General features: G+C 44.5%; 1 protein-coding gene and 1 long non-coding RNA gene across 2 annotated transcripts in view; one reads left to right on the top strand and one right to left on the bottom strand.

Annotated features, from left to right (window-relative positions):
• LOC137786307 (uncharacterized) overlaps positions 1–13,695 on the top strand; it is an 18,981-nt gene extending 5,286 nt beyond the window's left edge. The window contains exons 3-4 of the long non-coding RNA XR_011077574.1: positions 11,009–11,241; positions 13,045–13,695. This is a non-coding gene — a long non-coding RNA (uncharacterized lncRNA). The remainder of the gene's footprint in view (positions 1–11,008; positions 11,242–13,044) is intronic.
• Positions 7,472–17,998, bottom strand: nptxra (neuronal pentraxin receptor a). The gene is made up of 5 exons (XM_068578102.1): positions 17,232–17,998; positions 12,939–13,221; positions 12,343–12,584; positions 10,994–11,173; positions 7,472–10,265 (listed from the first exon to the last, which is right to left on the bottom strand). The coding sequence occupies exons 1-5, from the start codon at positions 17,943–17,945 to the stop codon at positions 10,035–10,037; spliced, it is 1,650 nt and encodes a 549-aa protein (XP_068434203.1). The 5' UTR covers positions 17,946–17,998; the 3' UTR covers positions 7,472–10,034.

Below are 17,998 nucleotides of genomic sequence, written 5' to 3'. Positions count from 1 at the left end.
ATGTTAGGGTGGCACATTTACTCCTCTGTGGACACACACACATCATAACTCACAACACACATAAGTAGAAAATCATTTAAATATGCCTCTACAGCCAGACCTCTTTTATTCCTAGTAGAGCAATTTGAATCTTTCCCACCGCCGTACTTCACTTCATCCATCTTTCATAACCTCGTACACATTTCTCTCTCTCCCTCTCTTCATACATTTCAAGGTGACAGCTCACGGGATAATCTAATCACACGTGGGGCAATCCGTCATCGGTTGTGGCGACGCGTGGACCTGTGTTGTGTTGTGTGGGGCAATTGGGATAGAAGGGCCGATAGTGAAGATACAGTATTGTGGGATACTTGGGCTGATAAGCAGCTCTCTGCACAAATATGTTGAATTCCTAAGCTAGCTTTTCTAATCATTTATAGTGTGTTGGGTCTGACCATTATTATGTTTCTGTACAGGGGGGGGGGGCTACATATATTAATGCTCTATAGTCTTCACTTGGCCAGATGTGGAGAGATGATATGAAACCCTTTTTAGGTCAACTTAATCTCAAAAGACACAATTATAGACTGAAACACGCTCAGTGTGTCACGATGCGACTCGCGGCTGGACAAAGGAAGGTAGGCCACACATAAGTTGACACTACACATACGTTGATTTAACATCATTAAAATGGTTATTTGTGTAAAAATGTACTGAACATAATACAAACCAAGCCAGTGGAGCAGCAGCTTTCACAGACTTCCAGCCGGACCAGCTGAGCTGAATCTACCTGACGAGCTGACTCCGCCCACCAGGCTCCTGGAGCGAGAGGCCTGCTCACAGGATGGTCACACAGACCATCCATCACCCGATATCCTGCACGACACGGAGAGTTCCTCTGTGCACAAGTTCAATCACGAGAGACCTCATTGGAATTGAATCCCGTGATGAATGAGGAGCGTGGCTGTGATGCTGACTCGAGGTGATCGGGGTGAACGAAGGTCACGTCCTATTTGAGCTGCAACTGACAGCAGCAGAGAGGAGAACATGTTTTAAAGTTTGTCAGCAAGCATGTGATTGGCTGAAGGAAACCGTCCAGAACCTGGTTGGTGGATTCAAAGTGAACGCTCGCGATCAGCTGACAGAGAAATAAATCCTTAAATGAAGTTATTCCAGCAGCCATTGGGCGTTCCCAAAGTTGGAGAAACAAAGATGTTTTTTTGCAATCGTCTTACGCGATCACAAACTAAATTTGAATGCCGTCAGTCAGCCCGAGTGGCTGAGCGAAATGTGATGACAGCTTCAACATCACAACGTGTGGATGGAGAGAGACGGAAAAACAAGTTCGTAGTGACTCAGAGTGTCGTGCTGCTGATACGCTCGTGATCCCTAACTGATGAGTTTTATTCAGGCAATGCGTGGTTGAATCTGGAGGATCCATTACTCAAGCCGCCAGACGGAAGACGAGGGGTGTTGGTTCATTTTCCTGACGGAGGGAGAGAGAGAGAGGGGGGGGGGGGGGGGAGAGGGAGAGAGAGAGGGAGAGAGAGAGAGAGAGAGAGTGTCCTTAATTTTCTCAGGAGGAGGTTGTCAGCGAAAAATCCCAGGTTGCAAATTGTGTATAGGGTGTGTGTGTTTGTGTGTGCATACGCGTGTTTGTGTATCTTTCTCACCAGCAGAAAATTGATTTCAGCAGATTGTATGAAAAGCCCTCAGAGGACAAAACACAAAGACGAGTTTCTTTCTTGAACAGTCTGTTCAGACGAACGCGTGCTGCACAATGCAGAGCGAAGATTGGAGGGGGACCGAGTCCACAGCACATTTTATATATTTTTCTTCTTGTGAGCCGCTTGTGTACACTGATCGCTATTGTGTACATACACAACAAGGTGATAGAAGTGTACTTGCTCATTCGTATGTTCTCGTAATACTGCACTTATAAAAACAGGCTAACAAACACATCTGACTTCCTGTTTGTTTCCAGTTTCCCTTGTAGACGTATGACAGTTGGTTTAAAATTGTACACTTTCGACAGTCGCATTATCATTCTGCTCCTCTCCCTCCTCCCATCTTCTCACACTTGTTTGTCTTCACACCACACTTTAACTCTCCAATTCTTTCCTTTTTGTGGGATTTCATAAAGAATGACTCTAACAATAGATAATGCAAAAGGCGTGGATGTTAAACATAAATGCAAAGATTGATAGATCTGCACAATGCATTGTCTCCAAACACGGAACTGTTGATCAAAATAGATCAAAACAATACTTGACAGCTTCGTGCCTGGAAGAACATACTGCACACACACACACACACACACACATTTTTCTTTTAAAATCCATATAATTGGGGACGTCTTACATAGATGAATGAAAACACAAGGGGGATTGTCACAGACAACGATGACAAAAAGCAAAGCATGTTTGCACAGCCCTGCACACACACACACACACACACACACACACACACACACACACACACACACACACATACACATACACATACACACACACTCGCCAAAGCCCTCTCTGCACCCCAGCACAGAGGAATTGGAAGAAGTGAGAGCCGAAAAGGTTGAAAATGCTACAGAGATGTAATTAGACACGGAGAGAAAGCGAATGAGGGAAATTTGGAGGGAAATGTCAGGATGAGATTAGTGTTGAAATAAGGGATGTCTGCTTAATATAAAACACGTACTAACTAATGTTTTGATGAAGCAGGTGCACATTCTCTATGAATGTAAAACAGTTTCTGCGTGCAAAGGGGTTACTGTTACAGACCGGACTGGCAGGAATACACACAGACACTATGAGCAGACTTTTATACAAAACTCAGAGATATGATTTATTCTTCTACAACACCCAAAACATGATTATTCACTCATGGACACGCTATGAGATTTATGAATCGACAGGAGAACTCTGCATATTGGAGATTTCTTTCAGAACATCACCAGTAAGTCCATCGACCATGGGAAAACGTATGAACTAAAGGTCAAAACACAACAAAATGCTGACTATTCTTTACCAATATACGGCGCCAAAGCCGGTGGGAAACAAAGCCACGTCACACCACACAACCGTTTGGTTTATTTATCCCCAAATATGCCCTCTAGGGTAAAGCTCTAGTGTATACAGTTTGAACACGAGCGGCCTCAGAGGAAGCTAAACCACTGATTTTATCGTTTTACAAGGCCAACTACCTTCCCTTGAACGAATATTGTATGACACGATGGAGGATCGGCGAGTTAGGGAGAGGGAGAGAGAGAGAGAGAGAGAGAGAGAGAGAGAGAGAGAGAGAGAGAGAGAGAGAGAGAGAGAGAGAGAGAGAGAGAGAGAGAGAGGGGAGGGGGGGAGGGAGAAAGAGAGAGAGAGAGAGAGAGAGAGAGAGAGAGAGAAGGGGGGGAGGAGGGGGGGGAGGGAGAAAGAGAGAGAGTAATATGAGATGCAAAGTGGGAGACAAAGACGGAGGATGAGCAAAGCGTGTTCCTGTCCAGATGGAGCCTCAGTGGGGATTTTGGACTGTGTTTGTGTGCGTGTGTGTTTTTGTGTGTTTTTGTGTGTGTGTGTGAAGACTAACTATTCTGGTACACCGCCATGTGGAAGCTGAGTAGGTGGATTACCTGCTCTGGTTCAAAAGAAAAAGCGATGACTCGGTGTATTTAAGGATTTCAATCGAAAGGAGTTATTGACCGCAAAGTGTCAAAAGGCTTCCGCTTGGTGTGTGAAAACCAATGACCCAAATATTCGAGCTACAAGTCGTCAACTTTTCAACGCTAAACGTTCAAAGTATTTACATTCTGTATCTACCTCTCTGTGTAGTTTTCATTCGAAGTGGCGATGATGATGGCGCATGTGAATCAGTATTGATCTTCACACTTGTTGTTAACACTGCAACCATGGGGAGTCACTAAAATATCTTGAGGACCACAACTTTAAGAACTAACTTTACACCCCTTAAAACCTTGTTTCTGCTGACCTCCAGTGGTTTCACTCCTCACCTGGCTGCTGTAGTACAGGTGTACTCCGGTACCCCGGTGACATCATGTGTTGTAGACGTCGTACAGTAACTCAAGCCGTTGCGGTATGAAGTGAATCCTGTACATGTGAAAAAAGATGAAATAGCATATATCTGCTTAAGCTAAAAGTAATGAGTTTCATTTATACAGCTTTGAGTCATAAAAAAAATCCCCCAGACCCTGAGAAGAGCCAACCCACCTGCTGTCTAATCCCATAGTGAAACCTGTACACACACATCAACAATCAAAGACAGCGGACAACACTTTCGGTACTCATAGACTGTGGACTACGAGCCGTGAGAGTTCATTAGTATCAGGTCAACTCTCCGTTTGATGGTCCATCCAATTCATGGATTACATGGGATTACACTCTGTCCATTCCTAGATGGAACATTATGGATTAGATCGGGATTGGTAATCCAACATGGAATATCTTCCCGTTTGCTGTGGATGACATGTGTTGGAGGTGGTCAGCCCGGTGGTCGGAGAGGTTTTCTCAGGAACTGGAGGGTTGAAGCTCTCGCTGCAGCCAGTATGAGAGCGTCCTCCAACCGAGCTGCAGGCTGTTGAGTGAGAAATACAAAGAGGCCAATTCCTACATCTTTGTTTGAGGCGCTGAAACCGAAAAAGAATAATCTGAGAAGAGATTTCGATTTTTTTACATGAACAAATCACACATTGAATTTGTGTTTCCTCCTACGTCTCTGTGCCGCTCGCCGCCTCGGACAAACGCAGAGAGCGCAGGGAAAGAAATGAACACCCGACAGGCTGCCATGAGCAGTTAAGAGCAGCGGTCGAGAGGCAATTGTGTTGAAGCTACAGCACCACAGCAGGTGTGAGACACGATGCAAAAAACACAAACAACAAATAAGCCTGTAAAGCCTGTTGCATATTGCACTGTTCAGATATGTCTGCCAAAGCACAAGATACACAGACATACAACCAAAACAATTGAATAAGATAAAATAAGATAATCTTTTATTATCCCGCAGTGGGGGAAAAACGAGATTACGTCAGCAGTGCACACAAGAGACGCATGGAAACAAAAATCAATATAAATAAATAGTAAAAACAGTAAAGAAGAAAAATAATCCACAATAGCTATATTAAATATACAAACGGAATAAAAAGTATATATATATATTAAAAAATTATAATATTGCACCAGAGCTCAGTTTGTTGTGCAGCCTGACAGCAGCGGGAAGGAAGGACTTGCTTTTTGTATTGGAACAACCTCTTCAGCCTCAACAGGTATGTAGATTATATAGCATAGAAACAAGACAGTGTTATATTCCAGCCGCTAAAAAAACATGACGGTCGACTGTGTTGAAGGGGTTCAAATTCTGCTCGCAGCAGTTTCTCACACAAAAGCCCCCCCCCTCACCAACCACAGTTATGAGATTAACAAGACTTTGGCTCGGTTTGGATCTAAGTTGCGCGCTTGAGTGCGACTCTCTGGCACGAGCAGCAGAGCCGGTGATGGACTTAAGTGGTAAGTCTGTTAGTGAAAGAGAGGAGTGCGTGAACAAGCGACGCTCAGTCGTGTCTTATCCACTGGAGCGGTTGAACAGATTGACTCTTTCTAATTAGGGATCGCAGATATTGCTGAGGCCATGGCATCATGCTGGCCCGTGGCATCATGTTTGTTGGCTTTTCACGATTAGTCGCGTCATGGTTTGTTAAATCATATTGTGTTCGAAGCCTATACAGGCCCAAGAGAAAATCAAAAATGCCTTGCATGATTCAGATGTAGAGGCATATCTCAACGGATTTGCTCCCTACTCACACAGGTGTGTGTTCTTACAAATCTCTTGTATGCTTGCTCTCTCCAATTTCCCCAAATACGTGTTAAAATGACGGATAGTATCGTGACGGCACCCTTGAACCGTCAGAGCCAGGGATGCGCCTGCGTCTCTCTTTTTCTTTAGTCAGGAGCCTTGTGCGGGGTGTCTTGGCAGAATAAATGGGACACGAGGAACGCAGACGACAGTCGGCAACGAGCGGAGGAGGATGCGGGTCCGCTGGGAGGAGGAGAGTGGGAGGTGAGGACGGAGGATGATGGAGAGGTGGGGAGAATAATTGCAGAGTGAGAATTGAAACTGTCTTGGAGATTGCACATTGGTGGCATGAAGGGATACTATATAAGAGACCTATGCAATTCAGTAAAATAGACCTGCAGGCTTTCGAAGAAGCATACACACATCTGTTGGGGATATGGGAGTTCATGTGAGACATACATTTGTAAAAGGAGTTTAACATTAAGGGGAATGTCCCTAATGACTTTCATGTCGTGACCTAGATTACGAGTCAGATTTTCATATATGTTCCTTTAACTATAAGGTTTTGCTCACAGCAGCCAGATAGCTTAGCTTAGCATGAATGGAAATAGAGGGGGAACAGCTAGCCTGGCACTGTACGAAGATTTTTAAAAGAATGCGCGCGGAGGATATCATGTTTCATGTCAATGATGACATACAAAAGCATGCGCCCGAGAGCAATAGCATGGCGAGCTATGCAAGAGCCTTACCCACCAAACAATGGCGAACGCAACCAAAAACAAACTGACTTTCCAGATCGTTGCGCTCGTTGGTAATAGATCAGCAAGTGGCCCGATACATGTAGATGTATTGGTGGAGAAACCCGGCATGCAACGTCACACCAGCGAGAGATTCTGAGCTTACAAGTCACTGGATGCTACCAACTTCATCTGTGTTCATGTAGCAAGCCTCAACTACCATGACAGAGACTCAAGGGTTTGTCTTTAGTCAGATTTACAAAATGGGCGTTAGAGACAAGTATTTTTTGTCCAGTAATCCGTCCAGTGATAGTCAACACGTTTAATAGCTCATATAGCAGCCATAGAGATGTTTTGGTTTAACGAGTGACTGTTTTAACTGGTGACTCTCAGAAGAAACATGCGTTAGCTAACGTTACTAAGCTAAGCTAACCGGCCGATCGCTGTAGCTCTCAGCAAGAAGGTGGACAAAAACATGTTAAACTATTTGTTTGAATCACAGTTTGTTTTTCGGGTCATGAATGAATGAATGAGTCACTGTTAGTCGGTTCTATCACTCTGTGCTTCATGTGTTCTCGTACTAAATATAGTCTGCTGTCCATTTGACACTTTCACTGAATGTGAGGTCTTGAACCCATGATGCCTCTAAATCACATGGCTACTAAAACAGAAACAGGTTTTCACATTTATGTGAGAAGCTCGGAGACTCACCCAAATCCTCAATTTACTTTAAACTCATCTACACCTGCTGCACCAAAGGGAGCTGGCTCCGGGCTTCTCTCCTTAAAACTCTCCTGTATTCCTTCAGTAAGAATGAACAAAGTGAGCAAAAAAATAGAGGGGTTTTTTTCCGTCTAATATTTTTCTTGTGGCGTCTAGTGTCGAAGGCTCTCACAGCAGGTTTTGTTGCTGCTGCCCTTGAATCACAAGTGTGTGTGTGTGTCCTTGAATAAGAGTTGAATAGACGTAGTTTGCTGTACTTCTTTTCTGAAGCTGACACAGTATAAGATACTATGAAAATAATGACGATCTTTAGATCTGAAAAGGACTTTATTAAAGAGTTTTGTACACAGCAAATATGCAGAACAATACAACACCATACAAGACATGGACATACAGTATTTATACAAACTACAACATGAAAATAGACACATACCAATGCATACAGTGAAAGAAAAGAGGATGTAAGAAAAACATTGCCAAAAGACATAAAATGTCAATTCCAATAACTGTAAAGAGAATAAAGCCACACCACTATCAAAAAGACAAAAAAAAACAAAAAGAAAGCTCTTAAACAAGCTGAACAGACACCAGGCATAATATTTTTAATAACTCAGCAGACATCATCAAAGACACTATTAGGCACAGCAAGAGGATTTTGACCTGATTAAGCATCAGTTTGGCGACACTGCAAAGAAGCCCTGTGTCTTCAAATCTTTTATCAAACCTCTTCAATCTTAAAAATCCAGCAGGGAGTTCACAGAATCACTGACGCTTAATTAGTTCAAAATGTCTCGCAGTGGGAATTCTCCATCAGGACGTTACATTAGATGATTTGTTTACATGGGTTCAAACACCCGGACAGGCACTTTCCACGAAGGATATTTTTTGTGCTTGGGGGAGAGCCAGTTTTTTTTTAAAGAAATTGTGAAATGGACAATCTGTATTTAACGTCTCACACGACAGCGAATGGATTTTCAGAAACCGACTGGATGCACCGAGGCGTGTAACAACAAACATACAGTACGACTCATGCATGGAATGTCTGAAGGTTGGAAGAGTTGAAGGTTGTTAATTCATCGAACCGCATTGTTGACTGGCTGCATGTATAAAATTGCAAAGAAGAAACAGTCAGCATCCAGGAATGTTAAAATGACTAAGTGCATATTGTATATTTGACCATGTAACATGGATACTCTACACATCGGTAGCTGTATCGTAATCTTGATTTAACATGTTTTCAAAGAACGTAAAGAGCACAAGATGAAGCACATAATGACATAAACGGGGCGAAGGCTTTTCAGAAATATATATATATAAAAAGTGCCCCTCCACAAAAAAAGAGTAACATTCGGCTAGCGGTGGTGAATTCCTTCGGGCATAATACTTGTTTTAGATTTGTTCAGTAACTTATTTAGAGACCTTTGGGCCTTCATAGACAAACACATAAACAGCCACTTACCGGCCATGGATGCAGGAGGCACTGTGCAGTGGCAAGACATTACAGGTATGTGAATACATCATGCAGAGGTGAAAACAACGTGGCATCACTCCTTAAAAGTGCCCGATCCATCCCTCTGTCCTCCTCCTTTCCCTCCTCTTTCATCATCTCCCCCTTGGTGCCATCGACTACTTAATATTCCCACCACTTTCTCCAACACTTTTCATCACCTTACCTTGACTCCCAACTCCAAAGCTGTCGCGGCTCTTAATTAACTCTACCCCGACCCCGCTGCACTCGTGGAGGGATTTCAGAAGTTTTACGCAACGTCTGGCAGCCATAATGGAGGTCAACAACTCGTGTTATTATTCTACGGCAGCTGTGAGCGACTCGTTGAAGTTCTCCCAGCCCGGGCCGTCTCAAAAGAACGACTAGTTTGCACGGTTTTAGCAGCTCCTTTTTTAGATTTTAGATCAAGATTTCGGGAGTTTGCACACATGTAGCTATGCGAAGCTTTGCATCGCATAAAGACTGCTGACAGGTGGAAAAGGTTAGCGTAGCTTTGTCCAAACGTAACACATTTTGCCTAAAGTTCACAAATTAACATGTTTTTATGAAAAGACAAAGTCTCAAAATGACTCATTTAAAGAAATAGTTGTGCTCAAACAAGATATAACATGCTAATTGGTGAGCTTGAGAGACGCTTGTAGGTCTCGTTACCTCTGGACGCACCAGGCTTACATTTTTTGTCTTTATGCTAAGCTACGCTATCCGGCTGCCGATTTACTGTACAGACATGAGCAAGAAAGCGAATACGCATATTTTTCAAAATGCTTAACAATTCCTTTAAAAGGTTAAAAATCTTGTTAGCTCGCTAATCATTCTACTTTTGGTCAGCTGACATCACTGTGTCGTTCACTCAGAAATGAATGAGCAGCAGACGGTTCAATTGCTTGCTAGTATTCACGTAGTAAACATTAGTTACTTACATTTAGACACATGACAAAATAGTTGAGTGTGACCTGAATCTGGACACAAATCTAATCAGCTATATTTATAAGGAATCTCATCTTGTATTGCACAATTTTCCAGTGGGCCTCCATGATGGCATCGATTACTAGAAGTGTGGTAAAGTAACTGCAAACCCTCTCGTACTCACGTCATATGGATATGCATACCATATATTTTCCTTTTTTTTTTTTTTTACGAATTTGTCATTCCATGCCACATAGAGAGATGTTAAAAAAAAAAAAAAAAAAAAGATCCTGTAGCAGTGCTAGTGATGGGCAGAATCCTACCTTCTTGAAAGGGCTACAACTTTACCCCTCCCTTCTTTCTGTCGCTTCCCTCGCCCCCATCGGTCATTGAGAACTCCTGTTGTGTTTACTACAAGGCTCTCCCGGGTCCTTGGTTGCTCCACCGTAAACCTCGACTCCGTTCTCGGTCCAGGGGGCCACACTGCCCTGGGTCACTTTGCCACAGCGGGCCAAGCTGGCCACCTGGTTGGCGGACAGGACCCGGTCCCAAAGACCGACCTGGGACAACTCCCCAACCAGAGCCTGGGATGAGTCAAACCCTCCACCCAGGGAATCCTGGAGAGGAAGAGGAGTGGAGTTCAGAAGAGGGTGGGATTGAGAAGAACACATTTTACTTTCAAACACAAAAAGTCTTAGCTTGTACTGCCTCGGGCTGGACCGTGAGCTTGCTTGTGGCCAAGATCAAGAAAGTGTGATGAAAAAAGTGCAGCGTGGGATTGCAGGACAACTGAACAAATATGCCATGTGAGAGGAGCTCTCCTGGATCTGGATGAGGGCCCCCGAGGAACTCAAATTGTGCTGTGATTTGGGAGAAGTTTAAACCTTACAGCTTCATCATTTCAAAGAAATAATCATTCTGAAAGTGCTTTTTTCGAGGCAGACCTGGAACCTTTTCATTTTTACTGTGTGTGTGTCATCAACGGGTAACATATGGACGGATATTTACACATCTGAACAAAATCTTTTATTATAACACCAAAATTATTTAAATAGCCTCAGTGGTTGCAGAGATACACCCTTTTTAGTTTGAGTATGCAATTCTCGGCCTAAAAATAGGGTCGTTTATGCTTCTGACCATTATGCAGACACACACCTTATCCACTCATCACTACAGCAGCACACCACTTAGCAGTATACTCAAAACTGAAATTTGCAGTTTGCAGGAGTCAGCAGAAGCCTGAAGGGCGTTCCAGATTAGATTTCTTTTGGAGTAAGCTTTACCTGTGTCTATTCAGTGAAAACGTAGAATTAATTAGTGTTTCACTCCCTCATCATGCGCTCACCTGCTCCTGGCCCAGTATGAGCACTCCTCCGGGTCGGATATGATGTCCGGCGGCCAGCGCGTGGCCCTCGCCCCGCAGCTTTCCCCCCTGGTAGGCATGCCAGGCTCCTCCCTTCTGGCTCCAGCTCACGCAGATGTGCTGCCAACTGCCTCTGGAGAGGTTGAGAGGCAACTGCGCCACCTAGCGACAGGGCAGAGGAAAAGGGCAATTCAGAAGAAGTCGAAGGTCTCGACGGCACACGTTTGGAGGTGAGAGAGGACGCCGCTCTACGGCGGTGTGACGTCCCTCTGTTATCTTATTTCTCTCCTGTTTCCCCTGTTGTGCGGTATTCCCTAAGTCTTAGAGACATCCTGCCACCTGCAAGGACACAACAAACTTTCCTCCAGGCTTCTATTACCATAATGACTTCATTGAATTACACCGGTCTCTGCGCCGCGGTACACCACCCAGCAGGGCTGTCGAGGTGGTGCATTAATGTGTCATTTAACAACATGAAGGAGGCCATTTAGCTTGTCTGCTAAATTGGCTCTTTCGCTTGATGTGTTCGACTTGTTTGCATGCTAATACAGAGCACAACTTCTTGTGTCACAGGCGTTAAATATTGTAATCCAAGAAGAGTATAATGCTGTTCATGTACAGCACAGTGATACCTGCAACATGTTCATGAAGTGGGCGAGCCTCGAGTACTAGTGGATGATAATGGAGCGAGGAAAAAAACACAAAACCACTAAGATACCAGTGTGTATACTGGTATCCATCCCATATCAGTGCTGTAGACTCTTGGATCCAGTTATTGTGTCTTACAGCAAAGTTATTAGCACGTAGCACTCTGTATGTTTATTATTCAAAAGGCACGGACATATTGGCTGCGCCATTACATCAAATTAATAAGTAACACAAACATCTTGAGACAGATTTAAAAACCACAATGTGTCTGTTAAAATCTGTAATTGTTTGCAGTACTCCACATATATTGACGAAGTAATACTGCAGCTTAATCTTTCTACTCAGCAATAACTGGGATATTGAGGAAATTAAACTCCCATTATGAAGTTGAAGCGATTACAAAATAACTGTTAATAGTCAACATTTACAATTCATTTAAAATATAAGTGTATGTCAAAGTACACAGTTTCTATTCACCGTTGACTTCATTAGATTGGTGTACTCTCCACAGACTCTGAGAGGTTGAGTCAACTCAATCCATACACATCAATCAATAGATAGTTTGAAATACAACCCACAAACCGTGACATCAATCTCCTGGGCAAAATGAATTGCACTCAGGCGCTGGACGGGTCAGGTGGGACACACAGTGCGGGCTCGGGCTCTTGACTGACGGCGCGTACCTTGTCGTTGATGAGCAGCTCGGTCGGGGTGTGCAGGCCCTGCAGCAGCACCAGTTCGTTGGGTTGCTCGGAGACAGCGTAGGACAGAGGCGTCCCGATCCCTCCCTCCGCGGGCCGCAGCCACAGGCAGGCGGTGAAGGCCCGCAGGGCCGGCACGGCGTGCTTCACAACAGCGTACATGTAGTTGGTCCGAGTTGGGAAGGACAGCCGGTAGCCCTCTGGGAAGGAATGCCCCGAGACACCTGAGAGCACGAGCGATTAAAGCCATCGATCTGGCAAGACGATCAAATAGATTTCCTGCTTTACTCATCGACTGTCACTGACACTTCTTCATGTGATCTCACATGTGCAGGCAGAGCATGGATTTCATTCTTTTTTAATACTTTTTTTCTCCTTTTTTTAAAAAATAAATTAAACATAATTTATTCAAAGCCCATGGCCTGGTTTGATTCAGAGCATTACACAAAGTATTTCTCATAGTGACTTGAATCATTCCGCAAGTGGTTCATTGCAGCAATATCTCGCTTCCTTTTATATACCGCTTTATATATTTTCATTTACACATCATTAACGTCTTTCCCTCGACTCGTACTAACCTCCCTCCAGCCCTGCGAGTCGGTGGTGAAGTTTATTGATGCCCTGGTCGATTTCCTGCCTGTGCTTCTCTGTCTCCAGCCTCAGGGTTTTTCTCTCCTTCTCCAGCAGCTCCACCTTCTTCTCCAGCTCCCCCTCCAAGTCTTCCATCCTCCAAGGCCTGTGGGCAGCGGCCCTGTGCCCGGGATTCGCCAACCTTTCTGGGCCGCCCGACACGGCGCCTCCCTCTGGCGCTCCCGAGGTGCTGATGTCTGTCTGGTTGTGAGGAAATGGGCCGATGTCTGACTGCAGAGGATGGAGACAGTGGATGACAACATGTTCACAGTGTGGGTTTTACAGGAAAATAATGTAAAGTACACTCTGCAGCCGCCGCAGTCTTTAAACAAACCAACAGTTCAGGCGATAGTGTATTTACTACGACCTACAGCAGTGAATCTCAACAGTAGCTCGGCTGCATCTAAGGACAAGGTATTGATGTCACATCACCGCTGGATATATAACAGGGCCCATTTAAAAAGGTTTCACGATGCTGTGGTTAATGTTTAGCCCTTAATGAAATAGTTGAACATTGCTTTCGGGGCTTTTTCTTGGCTCGGTGCAGTCAGCACGAGGTAAAAACCCGGACAAGAAATAGTCCTGAAGAAGCCCCCAGTCCAACAGCGTCTCCTGTCAAAGCAATTAGTTGTTGTTTCACACCTTGTTTTTTGTGCAGATTACTCTTATTACTTATTAAAGAACTTTTGGATTTTGTCCCCTTCAGACCGATGCTAAGCTAAGCTAACTGACTGTCGACTGTAGTTGCATACTGAACGGACAGATGTTAAAGTGGAATCAATCTTCTCATTTATATCCAAAAAAAGCATTGATGTTAAAAAAAGACAAACATTTCCTTTAAACTTGATGCTTTTTTTTCCTTTATATTAAATCTCAGACTTTAGCATTGCATATAATTAGCGTTCTTCTACAGCATTACTTAGATACATTCAATAAAACAGTCTGTTAAGTAAGTATAGCGCAATAAAGGACTGCATTTCAGAAAAGGCAACCAAGATAATGAACTATTTCAGTGAACACATTACGAGGCTCCCTTGCATAACGGTTCACTTAAATAAATAGCCCGACCACAAGGGAAGGAATATAGGAAATACAGACGCTGCAAGAATCCTCAAACCTGCGTGGTCCAGTATATCCACTGAGCATTGTGTTACAATTGTGTTACAGGGAACTGTGGAAACACAGAGCTGCCACAAAGGAGTCAATTCAGTGTGCTCAGTGCTTACATGAAGTTATGAAATCTACCAGTGAAGCAAAAACCAGGAGCATTCCTCCCTACAATGATAACTTCTATGTGATAATGGGAAATTGTAACCCATGCATGTAAGTCATGGCTTATAAGAGAAGTTATGGCATTGAATATATTAAGATTCTGACGTAAGAGATGCATGTTCAGGATGAATGGGATTTCCATGTGTCCTGCAGTAGACTCGACTTAATGGATATGAGCACAGAAGGAGAATTAATCAGCTTGTTTCATTTATGCGGAGCCGTTTCATTTTCAAAGGAAGATCTCTTATTAATTCTTCGGTCACTTCTGTGTGAGTGGTTTGAGCTCCGCGAAGGGACAACAGACTCATTAGCTGATCAAAATCCCCTCAACAGATATTATGCAGTAGCGTGAATCAAAGCCAGAAAGAAGTGAACACATTTACAGGGAGCACACATCACGACTGAGGTTAAAAAAAAAGAAGGAGTGGGAGCCGAGGGAGGAAGGCATCTCTCTCTGAGTGGGAGTGATGCACCTGAAGGAGGCCATTCATTTCCAGGCAGGAGCGTTTGTTTTATCCTCCCTGTCTCAGGTGTGGTCATGAGATCTCCTTAATGGGGACTTTTAACCGGCCTAATTATTGTTCTTAAGACATATAATAGTGTAATCACCTCACTCTAACTTGAATAAAATGTGGCCTCTTGTCTTGTCTGTTAGTCCTCTGCTAAATATACTAAAACATCTCAACAACGATCAGATGGATCGCTGAGACAGAGATGACCTGACCTGATTACATCAATATGTTCGCCTTGTCACTGTGAGCCTGTTAGCATGCTAATGTTAGCATTCCGCTCAAAGCAACACGATGTCAAAGTACAGCCTGACACAGCTTTGTTATAGTGTAGTTAGGTTGTGTCTTTTGGTCTGATTTTAGCCAGCCTAGTGGTTCATGGTTTCATGAAGCACATCCATGTGTACAACTATTAGCTTCCTCGATGTGTTCTCTTATTGAGGTAGCTAATTGTCTCTTTTGTTTCAGTCAAGCTGCCATTTCTACCTTTTTTGCCAGAAATGCAAAAACATTGGCAGAGCATCGCAGCAAAGAATCATGTTGAATTAGATGTAAAAAGATCAAACTTTCAGTGCCCATATGAACATTGAAAGTGCTACAATCATTTAACGCTCATCCATGCTGCCCATTAACAAGAGAAATGCAAAACATCTGCATGAAAACAAGAGCCAGGACTAAAAGTAAAGCTCAGGGAAAGGATCCCCACACTGGACTGGACCAGTGCGATATTACAGCATACTTACTGTTGGTTATGATTGAAATATTACTGATGTAGAAATGATGTTAAAATGAAAAATTCATAATAGCTCAAACTGCTCTCAGAAACTGAGGTACCAAATGTTCTGATAGGTACTCTCGAAATGGAAAAGCATTCGAGTTACTGCACATTCACAGCATTTGCAGCCATCCCACTTTGTGTGCTTCAAGTGGTCGGGTCTTGAATGCTAATAGTGAGAGGAATTCACCATACCATACGTTGCAATAACCATACAACCACACCCTTTAGTATGCCAGAACAATATGTAGTATGTCCCAACACACATGACAAATGCAGTATGCCAAAAATACCATATGTTCTCCTCCATCCGGTCGCTTTTGGCAGCATGCAAGCCAGCATATCTTTCTACTCTGACACTCAATCAGTAGATATATGAGGAAGAGGGTCAAAGTGCAAGGTGCAATATTATGAGGAAGTAGTATGTTTCACCTGAAAACACACTGCAGTTTGTACTTTTAAAGAGCAGCCGCAGTACGTGCTGAAAGTAAAGAGAAAACATATGGGATTTGGAATATTATTTGACCGACCTAGTAATCCCAGATGAGTGCTCTTCTTTTACATTCACCACAGCGTCTGATGTAAACACCACCGTGTGCTGCTGAAGTAGGCCACGCAGCTCCTGGACTCAGAAACGTGTCCTGGATGGCTAAAGACACACGCGCTACAAGTGTCGGGCTTTTGGTCGAACTACAAAGACCTGTGAAGTATACGAGCAGATTGTTCTGTCAAAAGGAAATGTCTTCCTCCAAAGTGTAAAACATGGAGATTATTCAACCCCTTTGCATCCGGGAGGATTCCATCTGTCATCGGCCATATGGAATAACAAGCAAAGTGTTTATAATCCACAAAGGAAATGACCCATACGGATATGTCCTACATACGCCGGCGCAGAGTGAGGAGGAATCGTGTTAAGTCTGCGCTTTCCACAAATATAGGCAACTCATAAATTATGTATGGCATTTTTTTCCGTCTAAAATGAGGTTGGATTCTGGTCAGATCAGAGCATGTTTCATGTTATGCTGCTTTACTCTCTCCTCCACCTCCTCCTCCTTTTATCTCCTCCCCCTTTATTTTATCCTCACATCTCCCCTGTCCTTTTCTTTTATCTTAAAATCGTAATCTGTTTACTTGGCGTGAGAAATGAGCATCCTCCGCGCCATTGCAATCAATTCATGTATTATTAATGACACAAACAGGCAGGTTATGAGTATAAGAAATCACTAAATGTTGACGTTATCAGCAATTAACATTAATGTCTTTTCAAATTGAATCCGGTGACATATGGATGAAATAAAGAGTCTCATATTGCTTCTCTATCTTGCTGCCATATCCAATATCACACACACAAGCTTTTGAATAACTCACTTGTTCTCATTCAATATTGAAACCCCTTGCTTTCATAAACCACTCATGCATGCAGGAATCCTGAAGGGGAGCATAAGAGGGGAGCAAAGACACAAATAGATGTGGATGCCACTCTGAATATCACTTATTAGCAAAATGCAGTGTTTTGAGTTATCTACATTCATTTCCAAAGCTGTTTCCAGGCCATGAAACACCATGTAGGTGAAACTTGGCCTCACAATCCCATCATGTGGGACCACAAACTCCCAAGTATTGTTTTAGAGGCATGCAGGTTATGATTTACGCGGAGGGGTCACTTTCATTTCCACTCCACCTACCTCCAGTTTCTCTATGCGGTCTTTGAGCTGAGTGATGGCCTGCTCCAGCTCATCCACAGCCCTGACGGTGAGCAAGTGCGCGCCGTCGGCCGTGGAGCCCGGGCTGTCCCGCACCATGACCCGCTCCAGGTGCGTCTCCTCCGGCGTGCCTCTGCCCGCCCACAGCCCCGCGGCGCTCCCGCGCCGGTCCGCGCGGCGGCCCCTGCCGTCCAGCCCCTTCTCGCACTCGGATAGTTTCCCCGTCAGCTCCCTGATGGTCCTCTGGTCCGTCAATATCTGGTCCTTTTGCTGCATGACGGTCTGCCGGAGCTCCTCCGCGGTGGTGCGCAGGTAGCCCCAGTCTTCCCCCGCGTACAGCGACGGGTCCTCCGCTTGTTGCTGAAAGTTTTTCGGGTTGCACTCCCCGGCGGGGATCGGCGTGCAGATGAGTCGACTGACGGTCGGGTCGTGACCCGTCAGCCCGGTGACCCCGTCCATCCCGTTGAGCCCGACGTTGAAGGTCGGTGCTTCTGGGTCAGGCGTTTCAGAACCGTGGAGAGCGCCCAGCGACGCGGCGCGGGCCACGGAGCCCGCGGCGGCGGGGCTCTGCGCCGCCGCGCCCGCGTACAGCGAGTGGTTGTCGGCAGCCGGTTGCTGTTGTGCCGCGGCAGCCCTGGAGGAGCCGGTGTGGACGGCTGCGATGATGCAGATTACCGCTCCGATGAAGGCCACCATCCCGGCGGCCAAGATAATAACGATGAACTTCAGGGTGGCGACGGGGGCGATCG

This window comes from Clinocottus analis, unplaced genomic scaffold (assembly GCF_023055335.1).
Source record: "Clinocottus analis isolate CAN_PGR_092001 unplaced genomic scaffold, fCliAna1.0.p SCAF_16, whole genome shotgun sequence".
In the NCBI taxonomy this organism is placed as follows: Eukaryota; Metazoa; Chordata; class Actinopteri; order Perciformes; family Cottidae; genus Clinocottus; species Clinocottus analis.
Note: the sequence above shows the minus strand (reverse complement) of the source record. Positions and strands in the feature narration are given on the sequence as shown.